This window comes from Phoenix dactylifera, chromosome 4, assembly GCF_009389715.1.
Source record: "Phoenix dactylifera cultivar Barhee BC4 chromosome 4, palm_55x_up_171113_PBpolish2nd_filt_p, whole genome shotgun sequence".
In the NCBI taxonomy this organism is placed as follows: Eukaryota; Viridiplantae; Streptophyta; class Magnoliopsida; order Arecales; family Arecaceae; genus Phoenix; species Phoenix dactylifera.
Window position 1 is genome coordinate 2,203,964 of NC_052395.1, and position 25,833 is coordinate 2,229,796.

The 25,833-nt window shown below is 38.5% G+C and overlaps 2 protein-coding genes across 8 annotated transcripts; one reads left to right on the top strand and one right to left on the bottom strand.

Moving 5' to 3' along the window:
* The first annotated feature begins 671 nt into the window (after positions 1-671).
* On the top strand, positions 672-10,143 carry LOC103696453 (protein IQ-DOMAIN 31-like). Of its 7 annotated transcripts, none has more exons than XR_003383339.2 (8): positions 672-1,222; positions 1,917-2,054; positions 3,293-3,589; positions 4,046-4,270; positions 5,707-5,766; positions 6,039-7,044; positions 8,055-8,128; positions 9,790-10,143. XR_003383339.2 is itself a non-coding variant. In XM_026800901.2 (8 exons), exons 2-8 carry the CDS (start codon positions 1,965-1,967, stop codon positions 9,819-9,821), a joined length of 1,641 nt encoding a protein of 546 aa, XP_026656702.1. In that variant the 5' UTR covers positions 677-1,222; positions 1,917-1,964; the 3' UTR covers positions 9,822-10,143. The 7 variants fall into 7 exon arrangements, 6 of the variants coding, with proteins under 6 accessions (XP_026656702.1, XP_026656703.1, XP_008776308.1 ...); XM_026800901.2 differs by lacking the exon at positions 8,055-8,128 and having other exon boundaries at positions 677-1,222; positions 3,293-3,353; positions 3,423-3,589; XM_026800902.2 differs by lacking the exon at positions 8,055-8,128 and having other exon boundaries at positions 677-1,222; positions 3,299-3,353; positions 3,423-3,589.
* Positions 10,144-16,612: 6,469 nt separating this feature from the next.
* Positions 16,613-25,115, bottom strand: LOC103696452 (ABC transporter A family member 2-like). The gene is made up of 16 exons (XM_008778085.4): positions 24,747-25,115; positions 23,626-23,857; positions 23,258-23,427; positions 22,969-23,154; positions 22,707-22,802; positions 22,372-22,572; positions 22,121-22,280; positions 21,801-22,027; positions 21,596-21,713; positions 21,421-21,497; positions 21,216-21,305; positions 20,830-20,973; positions 18,262-18,567; positions 18,097-18,177; positions 17,830-18,006; positions 16,613-17,056 (listed from the first exon to the last, which is right to left on the bottom strand). The coding sequence occupies exons 1-16, from the start codon at positions 25,113-25,115 to the stop codon at positions 16,799-16,801; spliced, it is 2,892 nt and encodes a 963-aa protein (XP_008776307.1). The 3' UTR covers positions 16,613-16,798.
* Positions 25,116-25,833: the final 718 nt, after the last annotated feature.

The following is a 25,833-nucleotide window of genomic DNA, read 5'->3' on the forward strand; positions in this document are numbered from 1 at the left end:
GTTCATTGAGCGAATTTTACAAGTGGAGCCGAGGAAGGCAGACCATCTGCTTCTAGTCGACATCCGGAGGCTATTGAAAAAGTATGATGTCTTTTATATTGCGCATGTCTACCGAAAAGCAAATAGAGCTGCGGGTTAGGTCGTTTTCTTTGATGTTCACCATTTTAGTAATTTTTTTTTAGACTAAGCCATGTAACTATTCCTCCATCCCTAAGATGTATTTTCTCTCTAAACTTTCATGGCAATGCTCATACGGGATGAGTGGGTTGGAGAATAGGCCTACACTGCGCTACATTGTTTTTTACTTGAGCAACAACAGAAAACCCATCTCACCTCAGATAATTTTTTTTTTTTTTGTATATCAACAGCTTACACTAGTCTCGCGTGAGCAATGCCATCTGAATTAAAGGACAAAATACTCCACAAAAATGGAGGAATAACTACAAAGTAGATCTATAGAATATCTCTATAATAATGACCAACAAAAATGACGAGCTAATCAGCAGTTCTATTCGTCTCTTGGGACACATGCACAATCTGGAAGATATCACACTTTCTCAGTAGCCGTCAAATGTCTTTTAAAAGTGGGTGATCGAGCACCTCCAGCTTCTTCTGTAGAATTCATTTAATCATTTTCATTGAATCCTTCAAAACTCTCATCCCATGTAGGAACTCTCTCCAGAGTTTCATCCCAAAAATTGATAACTCAAAGATGCAAGCGTTCTTTCGCTGTAATCAGCCTGGACTCATTTATCTTTGATCACAAAAGCAACATCCCTATGTCCACCGCTATTTGAAGCCGGAGGGGTGGGGGCTCCCGGGATGCGAGGACACACCCCCATATGGTTCAAAACCGAGATAAAATCCCGTTCTTGGAGGGTCCCAGCGGCGGCGTTGTCGTTGTTCTTTCCGTTTCTTCCCCTCTCTCTCGCCCTCCGTCTCCAAACTCTCCCACAGTCACGCTCTCTCTTCTCTCTTCTCTTCTCTTTTCTTTTCTCTTTCTTCACACTTTCTCTTGTTTCTTTTTCTTTTCTTAAAGGCTTTTTGTACCCGAGCTTCTGATCTCCGGGATGGAGCAACCGGTTTCCTCTCTCTCTCCCGCTCGTTCCCGTCTGTCCTCTTAGTTTTCCTCGTTTCTTTTCTTTTTGTATGTATTTTTTTGGGAAGGGAATGGAGGAGAGGTAGTGGGAGCTAGGGTTTCTACGTCCGACTGGTTCCGCCGGTAAGCTCCAGATCTGTTTAGTTTTCGATGATTTCTTGTTCGATTTTATCGTTGTGGCTGGTGCATTGGCTTCGGGATGCAGCTAGTTTTGCCCTTCGATACGGGTTTTCGGAGGATTTTAGCTGTGGATTCGGATGGGTTTCGCCGAACCGAAGTCGTCTTTGTGAATCTTTTTGTTCTTTCTGTGGGGAAAGGTCTGTCGGGGCCATGGTTTTCGTCTTTGAAAAGGTCTCTTTTGGTGTTTAGTGGCTTCTTGGTTGAATACCATCGTATCGGTGTTAGGGTTAGGTTAGGGTTTTGATGAGTATCGTGAAGGCTTTAATGTTTTATTAGTTTGCATATTCTTCTTGGAGGGTTTAGTTTAGATGTTGTTAGCGGATTTTGGATGGAATGCGACATGCATTAATTTTGAAGTTTTTCTTGAATTCATACTGAACTACGAGGTATCGTGGATTTGCTGCTCGGATCTCGCTTATATCTAGATCGTCACCGGATCCTTCGTTTTGTAATCTCGAGTGAATAGTTACAGCTAATGACGCGCTCAGAATGTTGAATTGAACTGCTATATACATATTGTCTAGATTATCTTTTGGCATTTAACGGTACACATCTAGAATTCTTTAGATTGGTGTTGATATTGGTGTTTGATTATGCTGGCTGCTGTAGTCCAGTGCACTAATCTGGGTTGTTGCAGGTTCTGTGATCCAAGATTCAGGGGTGTGGGATCTTGGATTTTTTTCCAATGGGGAAATCACCTGGGAAATGGATCAAGACACTTCTTTCTGGGAAGAAATCGGCTAGATCTCATGCAACAAATGGAACGGATGCTTCGGTATGCCTTTGTTTTTCTCTGCATTTTGTTCATACGTACTGCTTTTGTTCATTTATTTCAATTAGAAGATGTTTGGTGTTGTATTTGCGGATGATTGAAACAAATTCGCATGGATTGAGTAGCTGTTGCATCTTGATTCATGCTCCATTCTTTATTTTGTCAATGCCTGATTACTGCTTTTCAGGGGATAGCTTTACAAGGGGGACATACACGAACATTGCCATTATTTTGACCTTTTTCTATTACAAAAAGGTGGATCCAGAAAGTTAACAGTGATTGCATGCCTAAAACATCTTGGCAGTTTATGTTTAATTAACAGTGTTTTAATTAACACTGTTTCAGTATTTGTTAAAAGTTCGACAATTCCAAATTTTAATCTTAACTGCTTATTTACAAGATCAACAATTTATCCTTGCCATATTTCTTGAATGAGTTGTGCTTGGAAAATTTTTTTAAAAAACTTTTTAGTTGATTTTAAGTTTAGGAACATATGTGATGAAGAGCAAAATTGAAAACATTCATTCAGCCAATCACACCCACAACTTGCATATCAACATATTGAGAACTTGCATACTTCCATATGTCGAAGTGATGTGCAGGAAGATAAAAAACTTCTCACTTAAAAAGAAAAAAGAAGATGAAAGAAAGTAAATGTAGAATAATGAAACGAATATAATTACCTACATTGTGCCATGGAAGTTACTCTGATTTTCTCTGTTTACAACATTACATGCGAAGTAAGGATTAGTTAGTGAACTTGTGATCATCTAATAGATATGTTAAATGAAGAAGAGAAACAAATACAGCATTAGCTGTCCTGTTTTGTAGAACATTTTATGACTAGGCAGAAAGAATAATATGCTTCTTTTTTAAAATTTTTTTAATACACGAACATGTTTGAAACTTTATGCTAGCAACAAGTCTTATAATCCAGGACCTTGTAACCTAAGGGACTGGTATGCTAAAGAACTTATCTCTTTTTGTTTCTTCAAATCTCAATTGCCTGTCAGAAGCATGTAAGTTACACATGTACAAATTAACTGCTATATTCTGTCTGTATTTCGCTTAATGTACACTGTCTTGCATGTCGGTTACAGTTTCTTTTGCTCTTTGAATAGTGTAAAAGCTACATTCTTGTGAGGGTACTCCGTGGCAACCTTATACATTAAATCATAATATCTTTCCTACCCGAGTTAACATTTTAAGCCTGGGAGGCCTATTTATCTTTCATATTTCAGTTGCAGAAATCTGGAACTGATAAAGGTTATAGTGGAGGAAAAGGACCTCCTGCATTGGCTGGTAATTCTCCAGTAATTTCTGAACCAGTACTTGTCAGCACCGGCAATAATGAAATTATCCCAAATTTAGAAAAGGGAACACCTTCCACTTTAGTTGGTGATGGAGTAGTTCTTTCTGCAACAAGTCAGGATGCAGAGAAACAGGAATCTGCCAGATACGAGGCATCGAATGATCCTGCAAAACTCAGAGAAGAGCAAGCTGCTATAAAGGCACAGGCAGCTTTTCGAGCTTATCTGGTATTTTTCCTGTTGGAACTGTTTTTTCTGTTGAAAATATAGTAGGAGTTTTGTAGGTTTTCATTTTGTCACCCTGCTTGAAAATCTGTATTGCATAATAATATCTGCAATTCTATTATCTGCAACTTTGTCTCCAGTACTATATGTTACTAGGTTTCTTACCCTATTCTTGATCTCTCTCACTCAAATGCATTTGTATATCAAATGTAACAATATTGAATTCTGTGGTGACAAGTATTTCCTGCGACAATCACTCTTCTATCCTTCTATATATGATTTGTGGGATAAGTGAACCGATAGTTAACTTGGTAGAATTGGCTTGAGCGATAGTGTGATAATTGTGCCTGTGGATGCAGGTATTTCTTTGAGCTTTCTTTAACTAGGTCCATTTCTACATTGACTGTGCATTCTGTATGCTGGTTATTCTGTGCTGATGTTGGTACCTCTTTTTTGCAGGCACGTCGGGCATTTCATGCGCTAAAAGGTATTATTAGGCTCCAGGCCCTAATTCGTGGGCATCTGGTAAGGAGACAAGCTGTTGCAACCCTACGTGCTTGGCAGGGTATTGTAAAGTTGCAAGCTGTGGTTCGTGGCCAAAGAGTTAGGTGTTCTAGTATCGGATTTAAAATACATACAAAGCTTGCTCAAGGAAATGCTGCGGTAACTACCATAATCTGGGGGGTTAGTCATAGTATAAATTCTTTCAGTGGGCATAATCTGATTTTGCCCTTGCATTTCTTTTCTGTCATCCAAACTTCCTGCTTGTTGATTTTGATAGCACATGCTACATAAAAGTAACAGAAAGTAAAGGGAAATATTCAGAGTCCCATGTTGCTTTTTCACAGCAACAAGTCAAACTAACAGGACCTTGAATCATTGGGTTAGTGTTAAAATTGGTTCTATCAGTAACCATGACCTGACTTTTTCTTTATAATCCATTCTTCCATTTGTTCCCTCGCTTGTTAATTTTGACGGTGTCGTATGCAGAAAGCAACAACAGCATGCCTCCTTTAATTCTAGAATCAGTCAAACTACTGGGTCATATCTGAATTTGGTAAAAGTGAAGAAAGAGATGCTGGATCTCATATATGAAGGAACTAAAAGCATTTAGTGTAGAAGAAAGAAACCAGCATTTTTATTTCCAAAAACTGTTTTGATGTTGAGAATGGAAGGAGGCAAATCATTTCTTGTGTTTGCTTAATTGGACGGGAGGCGAACATATGAGCACGTGTAGATCTGGATGGAATGTAAATACAAGAAGGATCACTAAAACGTACTCAGAAGGGTTTACGGTGTTGGACCTCCAATTTTTAAGTATTGGAGTTAATGGAAATGGTCATAAATTAGATGATGATTGATCTTTCTGTAATTTTGTAATGCATGACAGCTAGCTGCCAAGGTTATCTGCATGTGTGGCTATCTGTTATCTTAGGTCTAATTGGTTTATATTGGAACTAAAAATAAGGTTTCAGAGGAGCTGCTTTTATGCTTCCTCTTTTTTTGAGTTGAACTAGTATTTTACTGTTTTCTTGTCCTTTTTGGCTACAGATCAGATTTTTGGCAGAGTTCAACAGCCATCAGAATTACATGTTATAGACTGATTTAGGTTTCATTCAAATATAGGGTGCGGTGAAGATCCATATATTATATTATGAACAATAAGCTACTGGAGAACATTTTTTGCTGAAAATTAGTTTTGGATTTTGAATCTTTTCCTTCTCTTTAATCTGCTTCTGTTTAAAGTACACCGCATCCAAAGTGCACTCCTTTGTTTTCTTTTATCCTTTTCTTTTTTGTGGGTAGGCATGTTGGTATTTTGTCTGTTATTTACTATTCTCAAATTCATTCTCTTTGGTAACTGGATCCATTCTAATTTTGTTCTACCCTCTTGGTTTTAATATTCAAGATTCTATTTCTAAAAACTTCACTTTTAACTTTCGAGCCATAATTAACTTCTGGATTTTTCTTTTTCTTTAATCAGAATGTGTTTATGTATCTCTTCCTTGGAACATAAATTTTTAAACTATATCTAAGGACTTTTCGCCTTATACCAAGTGATTGATATAGTCTAGTTCATTTCATTTTTCCTTAATAACACTTTCTACATTTCTTTTCAGGATGCTAAACCCTTGGATTCTTGGAAGGAGAAACTCTTGACGAATGCATTTTTTCGCAAGGCAGGTTCAGCTGTGTCACTCAGTCAATTTCAGTAATGGAATCCATCGTATACCAGAACAAAACTCTGTATATCTAGGCAATGCAAATTCTCTTAATTCAATGTTCTTTTGTTTTCCTTGAGTTTGATGGTTTGTGATTATGCTATATGAAATAAATTTGTGAAGGATCTTCCAGGATGTTTTAATACTCCTTTCTGTTGAACTGACATTTTATTCATTTCTCTGGATAGTTTTTCTTTTGCCTGTTCTTACTCTTCTTTCATCTCCCTTAGCTTCTTTCTTCATCGCATATTGCAAAGCCTCTACAAATACAGTATGATCAAGGGGACCCCAATCCAGTCTTCAGCTGGTTGGAGAGATGGACATCCACTCATTTTTGGAAGCTGCTTGAACGGCCAAAAAAGGCTACTGATGCAAAATCTCATACAAGAAGGTGCAGTTATGCTATGGAAACCGAATCAGCCAGATCAAAGCGCAGTGTTCGGAGGAACTCTGCCGTGAATGTTGACCCTGCTCAAACCAATGTCACATCTGAACCTGAGAAAACGAAATGCAACCTGAGAAAAGTCTCTGGCTCTCCTGCTGACTCAGTACAAGATCGTCCACAGACTGAGATTGAAAAGGTCAAGCGTAATCTAAGAAGGGTATCTAATTCCATCACAGAGGCTTCTGATCATCTAGAGGTTGAAACTGAGAAACCAATTCGGAATGTGAGAAAGGTGTCAAGCTCCCCTTTTGATGTTCCAGACCAAGGCCTTGAGAAAGGAGTTATTCCGACTCCTGAGACCAAGCCTGAGGTGGAAACTGTCTCCAAATCTGCAGTAATGGAGGGACCTGCTGATGCATTGCCTGATGACTCTTCTGCAACTGAATTGCATCAATTGCAGAGAATTGACAATGAAGAGAAAGCTTTGGTGGTGAATGGGGAGTTAAGCTCCATGGAAGAACTACCTTGCCTCGAGAGTCAGAAAACCAAGAAGGGAAGGTCTTCTTTCTCAGCAAGATCAGAATATGCGGAAAATGGTTTACAGAACACTCCAGTCTTGCCAAGCTATATGGCGACTACTGAATCTTCAAAGGCGAAATTCCGGGGACAGATTTCGCCAAGGTTTGGCTCAGATTCAGTTGACAAAAATGTTGACAAAAATGGCATCTCTCGTCGTCATTCTCTGCCATCTTCTACCAATGGCAAGTTGAGTTCACCACGAACACAGATACTATTTCCAGCTAATGGCAAGTGGGCCAATAGAAGTTTCTTTTCATCTAGAGATGGAAATGGTATGAACTTGAAAATTCCTTTTTTTCTTTTCTTTTCTTTTCTTTTTCGGTTAACCTGTTATTACTTGGAATTATTCGTGCTTTTCGGTTCTTCTGTTTGTTTCTTTTTGCTGATTCATCTGTTGTTGGTACTTATTCTAGAAATTAAAAGTCCTCTATCTTGTTTATCAAGCATCTGATCTTTATAAATGACTTTCGGTCTTTTTCGGCATGCTACTTTTGTAGAGTTTTTATTTTTAATAAAATCACTGCAGGAAAGTCTAAGACATAGTTGTGAACCAAGAGGCTTATAAAAATGTTTAGGAAATGAGTTGCATGATAATGTTAGCTATATTTGATTGGTACTATATGCATATTTAAATCTATGTTATATTGCATGTCAGGGTGTAAGTGTGTGTCTAAGCATTGGATCCTTTTAATATATAGAGTTTCTTGTAAGCCATGTCTTGAGTGCAAGACCAATCTTCATATTTAAGTGCGGAGTGTGGGTACTCCAGGCTCAATTGAAGGGTCCAAGTAACATACATTTATATGGATTTATTAAAGCAAATATAACAGTAAGTATCTACTATGCTACCATATCATGGTTAGTATGATCATGTGAGGATATAGGATGACTGCATGGTTCTCTATTGTGAATTTCTTTTATTAAGATTCTGTTTGGAAAACATAAATCCGATTCACCTTCAAAGATGTGAACTATGGGACACGTATCAGTTGTCTTTGACTTCAAGGGGTCTTTAGTTTATAGGAACCTGTAATGTCAACTAATTTGATCTTCAGTTATATTTCTCAGATGGAGATATATAGAGGTAAGATTCTGTAGAGCGAACCACATATAAATTGGGAGTTCATTGATGGAAAAGGGACTGGGGACATGTTGAAGCCAGTTCAGTTGCAATTCCTGGGAAATTTGTGATATCAGTAATATTATGCTTCTTGTTTTGATTGACAGCAGCAAAAATGGTTTTGATTGCAGTACTGAGAAAGTCAATTTTCTCAATTAATAGGTGTACTTTTGGGGTGTTAACTGTGCTTGGATGTGTTCAGTATGCTCTTGCCAGAGATTGTGTACTATGAATGAGTAAGTATGTATTTCAATCCTGAGGATATGACTCTTGCTTTAAATAACTTTTGACAATATCCATGAAATAATTCAACTGCTTTCATGATGTAGGTTGTAGTATTAGATTCTTGAGGATATTTTTTTAAACTTAGGCATGCTTGATAAAGCAGATAACTCTAGCAGGACTATATGATATTCAGCATGTCCGCTAACCTATGAGAAAATATTGTGGCCAAATGGCAAAATATTGATGCCAAAGGGTTTGAAGTATTGAACAATAAATGGAGACAAACTACGATGAGCATTATTAAGGTTAATCAGACAGGTGTGAAGTCAGTAATGATAGAGCAGAATGATTACACGAGAAAAATCTTTGTAGTAGGGTGAAAGAATAATTTGTAATATGATCATATGCATCAAAGATCATTGGAGCCCCTAATTTGTGAAGGTTATATATATACATACATGCATGCATGCATGGATAGATGGATGCATGTATGTATGTATGGATCAGGAAAGTGAAGAGGAATGCCTAAAACATACGGGAAAGTTTTGAGTAAAGATTTGGAAATGAGTTGTTTTATTAGATGTTTCATCCCTTGATAGAAATGAATGATTAAGAAGAGCTCATAGAGCTGAACTTAAAGCTGGGCCTAATAGAAGGAAAAAGGTTTGTCTGCAACGTGAAATTCTTGTCCTTTATTTTATCACTGTTAGAAGAATATATTGTTATACACTTTAATGAGTTAGATGGATTTTGAATTTGCAGATGGCAAAAAGAAGTTGGATGTATCATGTTCTTTGTAGGAATATAACTTTTGAATTGCAAGTCACATAGTATATTATGTTATTATGGTTGGTGATAAATGACACTCCAACTTATTTATTGAAATTCTTTTGATGGTTAGTGACTCTCAAGATTGCAGACTTCTGATTAACTCCATATATACAATCTGTTAGCTCTTGATTTTACTGGACCTCCATTGACTCATCTTATAATTTTTATAATGATTTCAAGGTTTACGTGAACTCTGCTTGATTAACCGTGATTCTGTAGGCTGTCAGATGTGATGTGTTGCATTTTTAACAAGATCAATCTGCATTGCACGATAGTATATTATATTAAGATTATATTCTTCTTGGTTCTTTGCCTAAAGGAGCATATTAGACAGAGGATGGTTTGCAATAGACAGATTTTTTGCTCGTCTAATCTATGGCATCAATTCCCCTTGCACAGATAAATCAATCTCAATATCACATTAGTTTTTAAGGATGTGCAGGAGCGTATTTGTTTGATTTTCTTGGAATCTTTTTGCTCTATCTAGTGTCAGAATAAATATTCCAATAAAAGCAGAGGCTAGAACATCCAGAAGAGCTGCTGGTTTGCAAGGGCAACTAGAGACTAGAAAGCAAACAGGAAAGATTCCCTAGAAGAGGAGTATATGAAAAGGGTAGAAGAAGATGACCATTATGGAGGACTTTGTTCATCTATGGGACACATTATAAGCTAACATCCCTCACAATTTGTGACATCATATTTTCCATTGGAAAAGCTATTTATATTTCCTTTTTTCTAGATTCTTTCTGAAAATGACATCAGCATTGCTAGCTCTCATGGTAGTAAAATTTGTTTATAATTTCCTGCAGTTTCCTTATTTTTACATTGTTGATGACTACAGAAAGGGCGCTTAGAGTAGAATGGAGACGGTGATGGAAGAATGGGAATTCAAATATAGCTTTGCACAAGATGTAAATGCTGAGATATCTGTGCACTTTTTGTCATTATTGTTTGTTTTGTGGTGTAAAGTTCTGTTGTCATCCCCAAATGGTTTGATGAATATCTGGAATATGGTGTGTTTGATGCCGTGTCTTATTGTTGGGTTCATGTGTGTTATGTATGTATAGCTAAAAGCCTTTCAGGTTTGGTTTGTATTTGTTCGAGCCTGCTAGATCTACTGTTAAATTTCTTCTGTAGTAGGACCACAAGTGAGAACTTGTTACTTGAATGCACTCATCTTATTTGGATATCTGGACATTCTATATCTTCATATTTAGTATTGTTTTAGACTCGAGAATCTGGACCGCTTACGTCTACCCTGTTGTAGCTGGTCGCACAGCTTTCCTGAACACTGATATTGTTCGGGCAATGACTTTGATCCTTATCTGACACGGTATCTGATTAGTTTCCACCTTTAAATTAAACCTGCATTATGCCGTTTCTCAATAAAAACGCACAGAAAACCTCACAGCTACCCGTTCATTTTTGCTTGGCAACTTGCTTATAGTCGAGTTTGGGCTCTTGAATATATAATTCTTTTACAGGGAGTGTGGCGTCTGTTGTTCTGCATATTCAAATTTGGGTTCTTGAATATTCTTAGAGGTGTCACATGTATCTTCTTCATTGATAGAGTGGTGGCATACATCTTTAAATGGAATTTGGTTATATAATTATATTCCTGTTACTAACAGCCGGATGTTTTAGAGTTTATCTCAGTAAGTTGTTATCTTTGCGTTTTGTTTATTAAATCTGGACTCCACATCAAGTTGGCCTAATTAGTTAAGCTGCATATTCTAGTTACTTGGAGATTCAAAAAAAATGAGTCCTAGTTTGATTGGGCGCCTTGATAGCTTAGGAAATCCAAAATTATATATGAGGGCTCAGGCCCTTCCCTCTCATGAAGTAAATAGAACTGTTGTTCATAATACTCTGCATGGGGTGAGCAGAGAGAAGACCAATATGATCGGCGATCCCTAGTAAATCGTTCTGGGGTTCAGCTACAGGTACGGGGCTTGAGAGCGCTTCTGCTATTGCCAGTATAAGGTAGCACTCTCACCTTTATATATTTATGACTTCGCTTGATCATGAGATAACAATCCTTTGCACATCAGCGAATATGCTTGAAGGATGTTGTTAACTAACAAGAGATAGAGTATGGTGGGGAAAAAAAAAAGATTAAATTATCCTGCTAAGTTTGCGATCTGTTAGTGTAATGATACGAATCCCACAAAAAAATTATCTAGTTTTTTGACTAGATAATTTTAAGAAAAATTATGCTTTTGACTGGCAGCTTGCAGGCTGCCCTGATTATCTTTCTTCCTTTGTGGGTACGGTGGAAGGTCTGGTATCTCAAGCAAGAATACAGAAAAAAAATCTAGCTTGTAAGGAACGGAATCCTGGAATCCTGTAGAAGTGAACAGAGCTCAGAAGGTAATCCAGTTTCAGGGAAGAAATCCACATTACTACATTAGTAGCTCTAGGGATATTCCGAGGATAATTTGGAATGTAATGAAACTTCTATTGGGAGAAGACTTTAAATATCATGACTAAATAATCTTGGCAGGGATATTTTCGCAAAGCCTTGTCCAACTCCATTCCACCTACCAAATCTAGCCCAAGTGACCAAGCCCTCATTAGTGCCTTTGTTTCAGGCAATGAATGATTTCTGATATATATATATATATATATATATATATATATATATAACTCTCACCTCTACACGTGCAAACTCGAGTATATGTAATGGAAACTTCTAAAGTTTTTTTTTTTTGCTAAACCGGGCGATCTATACAACTCGTGTACGGATGCACTCAATAAAGTCGGAAAACAAAATATTACGGAGCTCCCGAGGCAACTTCCCGTCCCTTGCCCATAGGGTACTACTAGCATAGTTAGCCACATACATGGCCACACAATCCGCAGCCCCGTTGGCTTCTTTAAACACATGCTTCATTTGGACCACCCCTCCGTCCCTTATCATCATCCAGATATCGCGGATCAAGGGATGGTCGGCAGCACCGATCCTTTGACCCCTCTGGATCCAACTAATGACCGTAGCCGAGTCACCCTCCAAAATGACCGAACTAGCTGAGAGCACACGCTGAGCGTGTCGAAGACCTGCCCATGCAGCTCTCAGCTCCGCTCTAGAAACCGTGCAGTCAAATAACTGATAGCCTCTCGACGCTACGACCTTGGAGTTCGGGTCTCTAATGACGAAACCCGCTCCATCCTTTGTGCCACCATCTAGCATCGACCCATCAAAATTGACCTTGAGAAAGCTTGGGGGTGGGGGCTTCCAGGTGAAAAACACCGTACGAGAAGCTGCTGAGGCAGAATGGGAACTCCAGATATCCCAAGCTATTAAAAGTTCTTCCAAGGAGGAAATACGACTAATCTCTGCTGCCTGCGCCCGGGCGCAGTCCAGAGCGAAGAGAAGGCGAAAAAGCGCCGCCGCTCTCCGCCACGAGCCTTGGCGACATGCTCTGCTCGCCAAAGGTTTAAGCATTCCTTGCCAACCATATCTGGTATGCTATGCAGGTCGCTCTAACTGCCTCTTGGCGTGTCAATGGGTTGCTCGACCACCAACGGATGGTCCGTAAGAACTGGTCCCCCTGAGACCAATCCTCCCATAGCAGCCTCGCCGCACGCCACGCTGCCCTTGCCCATGTGCACTGAAACAGTGCATGGTCCACCGACTCATCGGCTCTGCATGCCCTGCACTCAGGGGGCATCCTCAAACCCTGTCCGCTAAGTACTGTTCTCGTCGGAAGCCGATCCCATACGACCTTCCATAAGAACAGTGTGACCCTCGGATGGAGGCCTAGGCGTCAGACCCAGGCACACTCCGGACCTGGCTCATGCTCCGGCCGGAGCACTCAAGAGAGTGTTGGGAATTGTATGCTAAATATCAATCGTTAGCATGTTGATGATTGAATTTTGTAAATGAATTGACAAATTAATAAAGTGTTATTTGGTATTATTCATCATTTCATCTTCAAATGAACTCTTATATGATGAAGTCCTTAGGACTTATGTTATAATAAAGGAGGATTTATCTTTGAGTCTTTAAACTGGTTCGCGACCAAATGATATGTTGTTACTGGGACGACAACATTATCGAGATTAGGTCATTGTGTGACATATACGTTGGTTGTCCTCTTAACCAAGGAGTGTGGAGACACTGGTATGCCACACAAGTGAAGTGTAGGAGTACATTTCACTGAACGTGACCAATTCCAAAACGCTCTACTGTCGAGAGATGTTCCGAGTGGATATGGGTATAAGTTTGGCCCTCTGACCTGAGACCACAACCTGTGACTAGCAAGCAACTTATTGTACTTTGGTACCGGACTACCTGGATTTCTAATTCAGTGATGGAATGTCACTGGGTGCAGTCAAGTACTTGCGTAGTCAGTTGTGAGTCGAGATGGAATTGACCCCTCCTGAAAATAGGAGATAATGTCTTGTGATTAATTTAGCAAAACCTTGGCCAGGGTAATCCAAAGTGAGAAGTCACGGGATATCTAAAGTTAATCACATCATGGATGTACTAATTATTGGGTTGACAGTGAGTTCTAAATCATCCTGGCATTAAGAGTCAAAGGGATTGAATTATACAGTAACCATAGTTCAGGGTTCCAGAATTTTGCTTCGCATATATTCGGCCTATCCGGACGTCGGGTACCATTGCTAGATGGTCACATCGATAAGTGTAGGAAGTCGTTCCTATACTACCGGCTTAGGTTGGAACCTATGAGGTCACACGCATAAAAGATTCCTGATTGATCAAGAAGGCTGATGAATGATTAAAAATCATTCAGGGGTAATTTGGTCAATTCGATTGGCAAATTATCTTATAAAATAATTAAAGTAATTATCGAAGGATTAATTAGTAATTAGATTGCTAATGAACTCAATTGGATTGAGTAATTAGACTAAGGATGAGCCAAATTGAATTAGATTCAATTATGGGCACAATCAGGATTTTTGACCTGATTGGATTAGGTCTGAATCAAGAGGACTTAAGTTGATCAAATTAAATTAGATTAAATTTGTGCTTAATTAGGGATTGACTTAATTGGATTATGTTCAACCCATGGTAATTGGATCATTCTAATTGTTAGGATTAAATTAAATTAAATGGGTTTGATCTGAACCTGTTCGGATCTCGAAATCCACATATCACATATCCATGCATGGCGCCATAAATTGATTTTTAATATGATTAAAAATTAATTTAATTTATTTAATGATGCCATGGGACACGTGGCAACATCAAGGACCTCTTTTATCATTAGATGGGGTGACATGGATAGATAAATTCATGAAAAGAATTGGATAAGATCAAATTCTCTCTCTTCATGGCATATGTCATCTTTATCTTTATCTCACTTCCAATTAAGTTTAAATTTCGAATTTAATCACCAAAAAATCACCACGTGACCCTCTAATCTGATTGGGGGCATGGGAATTTCGAAATTGATAGAGGGAAGTGGTAACATGATGAATGGTTTAGATTAGATCAAGCTTCATCATGTAATGGCGCATTAACTTGAATTTTGAATTCAAAATTCAAAACCCCACAAAATCCTCCCCAAATATGGGATGGTTGGCATGAAGTTAGATGGGATAGCAACATTAAAAGACCTCCATCAGCTGGTGGTCGAATTCAAGGAAAAAAGAGAGAAAAAGAAGGAAAAAAAAGGAGAAAGAAAAGAGAGGAACCTTAGTTCATGCATGGAAAAATTCTTCATTCAATCTAGCCGATTTCTTCCTCCTCTAAGTCCATCACGCCATTAGGTTTAGGGGTCCCTGATAAGAGTCTTTAAATCAGATCTAAGTCTCCTTCAATCCCTCCAAACCTTTCCTTCAAGTTCTTCCAAGAAGGCGGATCAAAAGTTGATAGCGTTGGGAAAATCAAATTTTAGCCTCAAGAAATTCTGCGCAAGCTAGCACTTCCGCAGGATTGGATCTCTCCAGAAACTTCGCGTGTATTTCTCGTAGAGGCCATTCGTGTGCGTGGCTGCGAAGTCAAGGATCAGATCCACAACTTTCATCCATCATAAAAGGTATTAATCTAGCATTAATCATTTATTATGGTGTCAAGATATAGGTCCGATTCCCCAAGGTTTTACCCTCTTTTGGGGCTCCTCACGGAGATATCTCCAAAATCCATTCGATGGATATTCGGAGATTAATTGAAATAGAGTTCTTAAGTTTCAGATCTGATAGTTAATCACGCATGAAAGTTTTAGCATAATTGTTTAAACGATTCCGACATAATCCTATGTGTTCTTAAGGTGCTGACTTCTAGATTTGATCTTGTAAGCATGCATGAATTAAATTATTTGATTCAATTTTTTCGCTACGTTTTTGTAACTTAAAAGAACTACGTATGGCTTGATCCCCCTTATGAAGGGGTACGTAGGCAACCCGATCAGGTTCAGCCATGGTTTTCAAAAAAAAAAAAATTCAGCATGCTTAACACTAAAGAATCTAGGATTCACTTTCAGAGAGCTCCCCCACCATCACTCTGGTCCTATACGACGTGCTCCACACCCGGGTATCCGGACCCGCATACCTTGAAATCGGAAGGGACCGAACCCTCTCAGTTAGGTGTGCCCCAAACATGTGACCCAACCTAGCCTCATTCCAAGCAGCCTTGCCCGGGACAAGGAGGTCGCAGACCCGCAGTCCCTCCACTGCCTCAATGTCAACCATAGTCGGCCAGAGTCTCAAGGGTAGGGCACCCACCCATGGTTCGCCAACTATATCAATACTCTGCCTATCGCCTATCAACCATCTAGTATTCTCCCCAACTGTGGGAAGGTATCTTGCGATCTCTCGCCACATAAATGAGCAGCGATGCCCACTGCGAATCGCCTCTGCAGTGCCCGTCTGGCCGTATCCGGTAGCCATGGTCTGACTCCAGAAACCCTGTGGCTCCAACATGAATCGAGCTACATATCATACAATCAGCGCCTCGCGCAGCTCCACAAGAGACAACACACCGAGGCCACCCTCCCTAACTGGTAGGCAGATACTCTCCCATGCCACTAAATGCATCCCGTGACCCCCTCCATACGCCCCCCACAGGAAGCTCTGAAGTAGCCGCTCGATCATCGTCTATGTGAAATCGTACTCCAGAAAGCTCGATATAATATAGTTATTATAGATAAAATATTAATATAAAAATTTTATGGGCCTATGTAAGGGAGAAAAGTCCAGTGCACAGTAATTTTCTTTCTTCTTCTCCAATCACTGTCACCCTTTTTTTTTTCTAAAAAAAATACAAGCATAACCTCAGACTGGTATTTGCGTATATATGACAATGAAAAGGTTTTGAGGCTGACTTATGCAGACAGCCAAAAACCACAAGACGTTAGCATGTATCCTTGTAAACAGAACGTATAGCTTCCACCTTTCTGAGAGAAAAGGAACCTAACCCACCCGTGTTTCCAAAAGAAAGTGCACCTCTCGCTTAAGAAAAATCAAAATAAAAATTCCACACCTGTTGAATCGCATGCTAGACTCTAGTGTTTTTAGTCACAGATTGAGATTGTTGCTAATTGAAATAGCCATCAAGTTCAGGATTATACTCCTTCCAATTTCTACTTAAATATGTTTCTTACAAAATAAATATCAAGGCTGTGAGAATGACCTGAACTATCCTATCATTTTATAATAAATAAGTATATAAAGCAGAAATCAGAATTCATGGAGAATATACAAAACACTAGCATCCTATCATTTTATAATGAATAAGTTTATAAAGCAGAAATCAGAATTCATGGAGAATATACAAAACACTAGCATGCATTACCTGCTTATTAGGATAATCAACTCACCAGCTTTGCTAAGTTCAGTAGTACAAGCTCATCAGCACATGCTCACACACAGATACAATATATTTACTGGCTATTTAAAACTTGATTGGGGTCAATAATATATCCAACTATAGGTGCGGGCTCGCGATGGGAAGATCTGCGTGAAAGGGCAGGATTTGCTGTAAGTTGAATGTTTGGAGGTATGGGAGCCTCAGATGAATGGCCAGAAATGCAGAGGGTTCCGGAATCATCCTGTTCCCAATATACTTCAACCATAAGACCCCTTGGATTTTCTGATGATTCTGTCCCTGGAATTCCAACAAACCTGGCTCCTTTTGGTATCTGCACAATAACCAGCAATGAGGATTATAATGCAAAAATGTATTTTAAAATATTGATAATTTGATATTAATCAGATGAGTGATATAGATCTATGGCCATACACAACAAGCCTCTTCTTGGACTTTGGATCAGACCGGACACAATCCTTCTTTGATACTGCATGGCCATCCGTTTTTTTCTCAAAAATGCCATCAATGAAATCTTATACCTTTTCCTCATATATGACAGCTCCATCAACTTTATTGGTAGTACATCAATTGTGTTCTTTAATCTCTATTAGCGCAACTTGCAACTTCAAACTTTCTTATATACACATTTTTGATCCCATATTTGGAGTTTATTAGCATCTATAAAGCTTTTGTTCATCTTCATAATATTATCATACTAGTACTCTTTATCGCTCAACATTTTCCAGTCATTTCACAACAATTGAAGGAAAAATATAGAGACACGTAGCCTAATCATGATATCATATGAAAAAAGTTAAGAAATTTGGTTCAAAAAAATATGTTCCAAAATTGCGCAAAAAAACAACTGAACAGTGAACAATGAAAGTCACAATGATAAATAATTAATCTATCTACAGAATCAAATAACAATTAAAATAAAAAACCTCATTTCAACGAAACATTCACAGAAACAAAGGAAAAATATAAATCAAATATCAGGTAAGCAAATGGCAGCTAAGCAACTTAATATAATGTGCTTCGTTTTTAAAAAAGTTGCCAGCCTGTGGATCATCCGATAAAACCGAAAATGATGATCAGTCTAACCTGAATTGATGTTCCAGATGACAAGTTCAGAGTCACCAGATTCCCTTCAGCAGCCGAACTTTCCAGTTCTGCTTGTTTGGCGATATTTAAAAACACCTCTTCAAGTGTTGTGAGACCAAGTTGTATGTCAGAAATCCCAAATTCTATTTCCCTATCTTGGAGCTCAGAGAAAAAATCCTGTTATCACAATCATGGAGCGAAAGGGTTATAAACACAACATGCTTTCAAGCACGCACACATATTCACATCAAAAGAGCAAGAAATTACCATCAGAAGCTCCTCTTTTTCATGAGGGATTACAAAAGTCAAAAATGTCTTACTCTCCTCTTTCGGATTCACATTCAGATGCTGTTGATTTCATTTTTATGTCAGACCAAAGTTTGTAGTAAAGAAAAGCTTCAAAAATCTTAGTTTGCTGTTTAGTTGACCTACTTCTTTGAAAAACTGCTTGACGGGCTCGAGATGAGGTTCACTTGTAGCTGCATTACTGTGAGTATTTGGAGTTTGCCCTGTTCCTAGGAAGCTTACATTAGTGATGTAACCAGTTCCAAATCTAGACTTCAGCCGTATTGAGGTTCCTATACAGTGCAATTTTCCCTTGGCCATTATGGCTATGCGATCGCTTAAAATGTCGGCTTCCTCCATAGAATGAGTTGTCAAAACAATAGATCGTCCCTTTTTAGCATCCTCTATTATGTCCCATACGTGTCTTCGAGTGATAGGATCCATGCCAGTAGTCTGTCTCATATATAACATATTTAAAAGATGGACTTGAGACAAGAAAGATAAGCACATCATTCATATGACTTATGAATTTCATGCAGTAATAGTTAATAAAAGAGCTACTAACAAGTAACTTGTGGAGCTACTAACAAGTAACTTGCAATGACTAGGTCCCAAAAAATTCAAGTCTTGTTGGCACTTAACAAACAGTTCACAAACTATACACATTCAATCTTCCCTCCAATAATGTGCTAGAATGGGCAAGCATCACTTTTCTCTGTAAAAGAATAATACTATTATCATTAGAAATTAACACATAGGTGACCTTATTTTTTCCCCTTAGATCTAAAAGATAGATCCACCTATCTACAATACCTTATACATAACCGATCCCAAGCTTGGAAAAAGGAGGAGGGTTATGATAGGCCGAGGGTCAGCGCAAAGCTATAGTCGCATCCTATGAATATGAATCCTAAATACTGAAAATGATCACTTTTAGAAACTTCATGATCCTTAATCTTTACTCCACTTTCATCTCTGTTTTTAATTTTACTAAAACTGCATTCCGTGTATTATGTCTTGGTCTCAAAATGTAATACATCGAATGCAGTTTTAGTAAAATTAGAAACAAAGATGATGGAGTGAAAATTAAGAATCATGAAGTTTCTAAAAATAATCACTTTAGATATTTAGGATCGATGATTCATAGCAAAGGGGAGATTGAAGAGGATGTTATCCAAAAGAAGCAGGTTGGATAAAATGGAGAAAAAGTGCAAATAGGATATTGTGTAATCATGGGATACCTACCAAGTTGAAAGGAAAAAATTTATATGACAACCATGCGATCATCTATGTTTTATGGTACAGAATGTTAGGCAGTTAAACAATGCATGCATGAGTGTGGCCGAAAAGAGAATGTTGGGATCGATGTGCGGTAATACAAGAAAAAAAGAATAGAAAATGAAGTCATTCATAAAAAGACGGAAGTAGTACCAATTGAGGACAAATTGAGAGAAGGAAGGCTTAGATGGTTTGGATATGTACAATAAGCTCGAGAGATGTGCCGGTATGAATGAGTGATTTAATACATGTAGAAAGAATAAAGAGAGGTCGAGGTGGATCAAAAATCATATGGAATGACGTTGTAAGGAAGGACTTGATATCTCAACGTCTTTCAGAAAGTACAGTCCTAAACCGTAAGAAATGGAGGAAAAGGATTCACATGGCCGAACCCAACTAGTTTGGGATTAAGGCCTAGTTAGTTGAGTATATATATCTAGAAAATAGTTGGAACTTCAAGTTTACGAGTATACTAGTAGCATAGTGCCAGCGCACCACATATCCACCTAGATGACCATGCATGCAAGTCAACACAATGAATGTTTTGATATTCAACTATGTGGGCCAGCATGTATGTTCACCCTAGATTATTTATCATATGAATATAATTAACACTACATTAACTTATACTCTTTGCAGTTTCTAACTTTAAAGAAAGAAATTTGGTGGAAGGATCTTAACAAACTATTAGGCAATAAGAAAAGGTAAAAAGCATGATCAATTACTTATGTTAGCCCTAGTATTCTCCTATCAGATCATTCATGACTACATTATCTAGAAACAAGTAAATCCATATAAGAGTTGTCTTACACTAGTACATTGTTTTTGTTTCTTCAAACTCCAAAAGTAGGATTTGAAAATACTTACTTTAAATCTTAGAAGATTTATAGAATATTAACCTATCAAAACATGAAACCAAGGTTCAATGTCTCGATACCAGACCCCGTACTAGTACCATCTTATTATAATATTGGTACGCGGTTTGGTACAGTACGAGATAGCATACCAGTTCGGTACCGGTATAGTACGGTATGCTTGGTATGTTGCGGTACCGACCAGTACGGCAAATCTTGTATGAAACCATATGGGTGCTAAGTCAATAGTACTGGATTCTTTAATACTTTTCCAGTGTTTCTGAGATAAGCTTTATGCTTGCTAGCAACTTTTTTTTCTTGATATACTTGGAGAGAGAGCAAAAGAATATCCATAGAAATCAGAGTTTGAAATTTAGTTTAGAGGATCCAGGAAGTCATTTTTATAATTTTGACTCTTCAAGGTCATGTAACTCAAATGATTCCTACAGGTATCAATCATGCGAGTGTTGGTAAATGCCCAAACTAAATCAAGCAGAAGGATACAGATTCATGACCGTCAAGAAAAGTTTGCGTTTGTCAAAGAAATTATTGAAAGAGAGCAGAAGCTTCAATATCTCCATACTGGTTCATCCAAGAAGACCAACTTTGGATCCCCAATAAGGGCTATTGCAACACTGAGGCGGCGCTTCATCCCTCCACTATAACTCCCGGCTCTAACTTTAGCTGCATTGGTGAGTTTTACTTCAGCTAATGACTTTTCAGTTACCTGCATTGCCAACAAAGCACCATTTTGATAAATGACAAGGAAGAAGATGGACACGAATAAGAATGAAATTGGTAAAATCAGCCCATCACATAAGGGTTAGAAGGATTTACTGATGGGAATAACAACTTATCGATCTAACCCTTTGGGGTGAAATTACTCCATGGTCCAAGTACATGTTTCAAGCTATGGAAATGGTTGAGACAAAATTAAAAAGAAAATGTTTGCAGGAATTAAGCACGCACCGATTTGATTGTAGAAGGGTGCAAACCTTTAATGCTAGCAAACAGATGCAGGTGCTCTTGAGCTGATAATTCATCCCACAAAATATCAAACTAAAACATGCAAAGAACACAAATTAATTAATGACCACTCTTCTGTGCTCTGACGCATGAACTGTGGCTCAAAGAATTAGATCAAGTTATTTGCTGGAAGAGTATTAAAACATACCTGGGGGCAAACCCCTATCAACCTTCGAATGTTTGACATACCCACAGAACTTCGAACAGAATAGCCATAAACCAATGCTGTAAGAATGTGCAATGGTTAATTATCATGGCCTTTTTCTGTTTCAACATCAAATAATGATGTGCAAAACTATGAATCCAAAACAAAAGATTTTTACCATCTCCTCCTGTAACTGGTGTAATGCCAGTCAGACAACTAATCACAGTAGTTTTTCCTGCTCCATTAGGACCAAGAAGGCAAAATAGCTGATCTTTTGCAAGGTTTAACCAAATTCCCTGAAAATGTCATATTCTTTAAAAAAAAAAAAATAGATGCACTGAATCCAAAAATGTAAGAGTTCATGTGGCAAAACTATAAAGTACCTTAACAGCATGATAAGGTGGATTTTTTCGGCATCTGCAGCAACCAATGTTTGTGGTGCCAGGGTATGTTCTTCTAAGACCACGTATTTGAACTGCAACACTAGAATCAACTTCACCACTAGCTGCTTGCTGTTTCACTGTAGTTTCCTCTGCAAGAACATCCTCGTCATTCGGACCAGCATCATCCAATGGTGGAATTGAACCAGTGCAGCTGCAGAGGCCACCTTCTGAAATATATAGCATGTGTATTAGTGGCAGCACACAAAATTCATAGCACTGAAAGAATGTTAGAAGTTCAAAATCTAGTGATGCTCACTAACCTTCCACCTTGTTTCCACCTTTTCCTGTCCAGTATGAAGGATTCAAAAAATATAATATTGGTTTTCTCACACCATTTGAATTCGGAATTATATTGTTCAAATAAATTGCCAGAATGAACCACAAAAAGAATGTGGATATGAGCCATTCATAAATATCTTGCTGTTAAAGAGACACTATTGGTGTTAGATATGAACAAAGAAAGGGTTTTTAAAGATGTAAATTATCTGCATGGGCCAAAATTTGAACATACGATAGTTATCACGCAGTCAGGTTCTTGCGTAGTACATTCTCCACGTCTCTTCCAGCTAATTCCTTTGTCTTGAGAAGTGGCTGTTGCATTGCCAAGCAAATCAAGAGCTTTGGCAAGAAGGTTGGGAGGAAACAAAGACCATATCACTCGATATGTTTTTGAGATGGAGTCTTCATATGGAAACCCAAATGTTGTAACAAGCTGACATGACAAAAAGTTTCTTTTATCAGTGCAGAAGTACTTTCTTTTTTTGAAGGAAAATAAGGCAAAGCCACCTTACAGAGCAGATGTACTTTCATTTCTAAGTTCAAGGTCATTACTTAAGAGAATGTTACCTGAGTCAAGAAGCCAACTATGAATATCGAAAATCCAACAGTAGTGGCTGATGATGACTTTCTGATGAAGGTCGATATCATGAAAGCAAAAGTGACCTGCAAAAGATTGTCTATGTAAGATATAGAAAAGTTCTATCCATTAACTATATCAAAAAGAAGTCAGGAAGAGAAAACACAGAGTCAGTACGAGCCTACTTGAAATCAAAATTCACTCCCATAAAAAAAAGAGTATGGATAAAATGTTACTGTACAAGTAAATTACCATATTAAGTTGGAAAAGGAAGAACATGACGAATAGAACAGCAAAACTGTTATTCAAGAAAAAATTAAACTGAAACATCATCCCAAAAAGTACTGTGAAAAGTGCTGCAAGGAGTGTTAGAAAAGCCTCCCATGTAAGCCAAGATAGCCAATAAGCAGATTCATAAAGCCCCATTATAGACATCGCCTGCATATGTCCACCACATTGCTGATCATCAGCATATTGAGCTTTGAAGAGGAGCATGTAAGAGAAAATGAAATTTAGAGTTAAAGATGCTGAAAATTATAACCTGACAAAGTTTAAGTTCTTTTTCTGCAACCAAGGAACTAATCTGAAACACGAAACCAAACATTGCAATGGCAAGGAAAAAGGTTGGTCCTGCCGTCCCAACTGCGGAGAAAGTTTCTGTAGCAGGGTGTGCAAATTCTTTAAATCCCACGTCCCAGCTAAAGTTTGGATCTGTGCATGCAGAAAACCTAAATGAGTAATAATATACATAAAAAAATTAATTCCCAAAAATAAAATATGATAACCAAAAAACCTTCTTGTGATCATAAAAAATTCACATCTGAAGTCTAACATTGACAAACATAAGATGCCTGCTACCGAAATATATGTTATCTGAAGATAAACAATGAAGAGGCAAGCTTGCAGTACCTCCAATTAGAGACCTTGCAATTTCACGCTCGGCAGCAATTTGAAGTGGAATTTGGAATTTGAAAGTGGGGTCCTCATAGTTTCCTCTCTTAGCTACGGAAGTCGAGTTAGTCTGAATACCATAGCTTATCATAGTTGAATTTTTTTCCACAAAATGCAAAGCACCAGGGCAATGCATAGGGTCACTGAAGAGCCACGCATCAACTTCCTCAGGAGTCCTGAAAGATTTAACCTGCAATACACACAAGCAAATTGCCTCAAATAAATTTAGTCAAAGTTGTTCCTCATGGTCAAGAATATGCTTCATGATATGAAATCAGAATATCGTAAAAATATACTTCAGAATAGTTTAAACTAATTTGAAGCTAAGGGATGAACTAACCGATTTTCTTAATCAAAATACATGCATTTGTACTCTATAAATTTAAGAAAACACTAGCTCAGTGTTAAAGAACACATATGATAGCCATTGCCAGCAAAATTTTCGGTTCAACAATCCATACTACTTCTATGGTTAAACAGTCGATGGCTTTTGAATAAATCAACTTTATCCTCTGTTTTAATTCTTTCATGCAACAAGCATGAATTAGAAATACACAATAATACATGCTATCAAAAATCAAGATAACAAGGAACTGAAACTGAGGCAGTAGCTACCAACTGATTCTTAAGAATTTATTGACTTATAAAGATTTCACTAAGAAAATATGTTACGGACAGAAATTTTTGTTTAAGAGAACTTGTATGTACTCTTTGAGTTCTGTTTTAATCTCTTATGTTAGATTCAACAAACAGACACACTACACACAGAATGACAGAAAAAAAAAAAGCATGGATCACGGAGAGGGTTCTTTCCAAAGATTAGAGCAAATAAAAAGATATTTTCTTTACAAGAAAATAGCAGGTTTCCTTGTTGTTTGGCCGTCCATTTTATTTCGTAGGGTTAAAAGAAACCCTTCGAATGTTGCTAATGGTCCAGTGACCACCGATCAAATGAACAATCAAAAAGATCAAGAATGCCAAATCATCGTTGACCCAATTAATCCCCGCATTTTTTACCCACTAAAACCAAAAGAAATTCTCGTCATAAGAAAAAAAGAAAAGATCAGGGGAAACCTAACCTTGTCGGAAGGGATCGGCCGCCGGGGGTTGTTCCTCATGATAGCGGAGACGATCCGGGCGATTCGGGCGCTGGAATTCCCGCTCCAGACGAAGTCAAAGCAGGGATCCTTGATGAAGAACTTGTCCTCGCAGGGCGGGATGGGAGGGGAGACGATCGGCTCGGGATCGTAGACATTCTTGTAGGCGGTGCTGGACGAGAACCGGGACCGGACCGCGCGATCGATGCAGAAGATAAGGAAGATGAAGAAGAGCGAGGAGAAGAGCTGGAGGAACGTCGATCGCTTGTGCCTCCACGTAAGGATCGCGTTCTTCTTCAGCAGCGCCCTGTACTGCTGCGCCATGAGACCAGCCCCGCTCCGCAACTCCATCAATGGCTTTCTTGGACTTCTCGTTGTTGTTTCGATGAGAACTTGAGAGAACTGGAACTAGGATTGAGACTCTGGTAGGAGCTACATATAGACATTTCCGCCACCGGTTTTCGTCAGTCGGACGCCACGGATTAACTAGATTGGGCAGAGAAAAGGGGCGGGAGAACGTTCGATTATTTGGATGGACGGATCCGGGTGCTGGGCGTCACTAGAAACGTTCGAACTTGCCAAATTTTGAACCAGAACTCCAGCCTCTACTAGTTTGTTCGTTTTTTTTTTATTTTAATAGTACGCCGGACCTAAATGAGTATAGCCAAAAAAAATCAAAAAAAAAAAAAAAAAGCCGGCCAAGCGGTTGGAGAACATCTGCCCGGGTCCTTCGGACAAAATCTCCAGCATGCTGTGCCGCGTATGATGCAACCCAGTCAGCAGCTGAGTTGGCTTTCCGATACACATGCATGATTTTAAAGAATCTGCAGTTCTCTACCATCCGTCGGACGTCACAGGAAGTGTCCATCCAGCATATAGGGTTGCCCACTAATTTGTGCTCTTAATGTTTGTTGGGGAGGCCAGGTACCTTTTTTTTTTTTTTTTTTTTCCGACAAGCAAACGTGTTACCTAGTTGAACTTGCCGTGCCTGTGCATAGCTTGGCTGGTTTGATCTTCTTGGTCAATGCTGCCCGGCCATGGTTGTGGATTGTTATTTATTATCATACAA

Excerpts from the sequence above, each read along its gene's own strand:
- LOC103696453 (XM_008778086.4), top strand. The coding sequence starts at position 1,965 with ATGGGGAAATCACCTGGGAAATGGATCAAGACACTTCTTTCTGGGAAG. Across the intron at positions 2,055-3,292 it reads CAAATGGAACGGATGCTTCG|TTGCAGAAATCTGGAACTGA; the intron begins GTATGCCTTTGT and ends TTCATATTTCAG. Across the intron at positions 3,590-4,045 it reads CAGCTTTTCGAGCTTATCTG|GCACGTCGGGCATTTCATGC; the intron begins GTATTTTTCCTG and ends TCTTTTTTGCAG.
- LOC103696452 (XM_008778085.4), bottom strand. The coding sequence starts at position 25,115 with ATGGAGTTGCGGAGCGGGGCTGGTCTCATGGCGCAGCAGTACAGGGCG. Across the intron at positions 22,281-22,371 it reads CTGACTGCGTGATAACTATC|CAAGATATTTATGAATGGCT; the intron begins GTATGTTCAAAT and ends TCTCTTTAACAG. Across the intron at positions 22,028-22,120 it reads AGGTGGAAACAAGGTGGAAG|AAGGTGGCCTCTGCAGCTGC; the intron begins GTTAGTGAGCAT and ends TATATATTTCAG.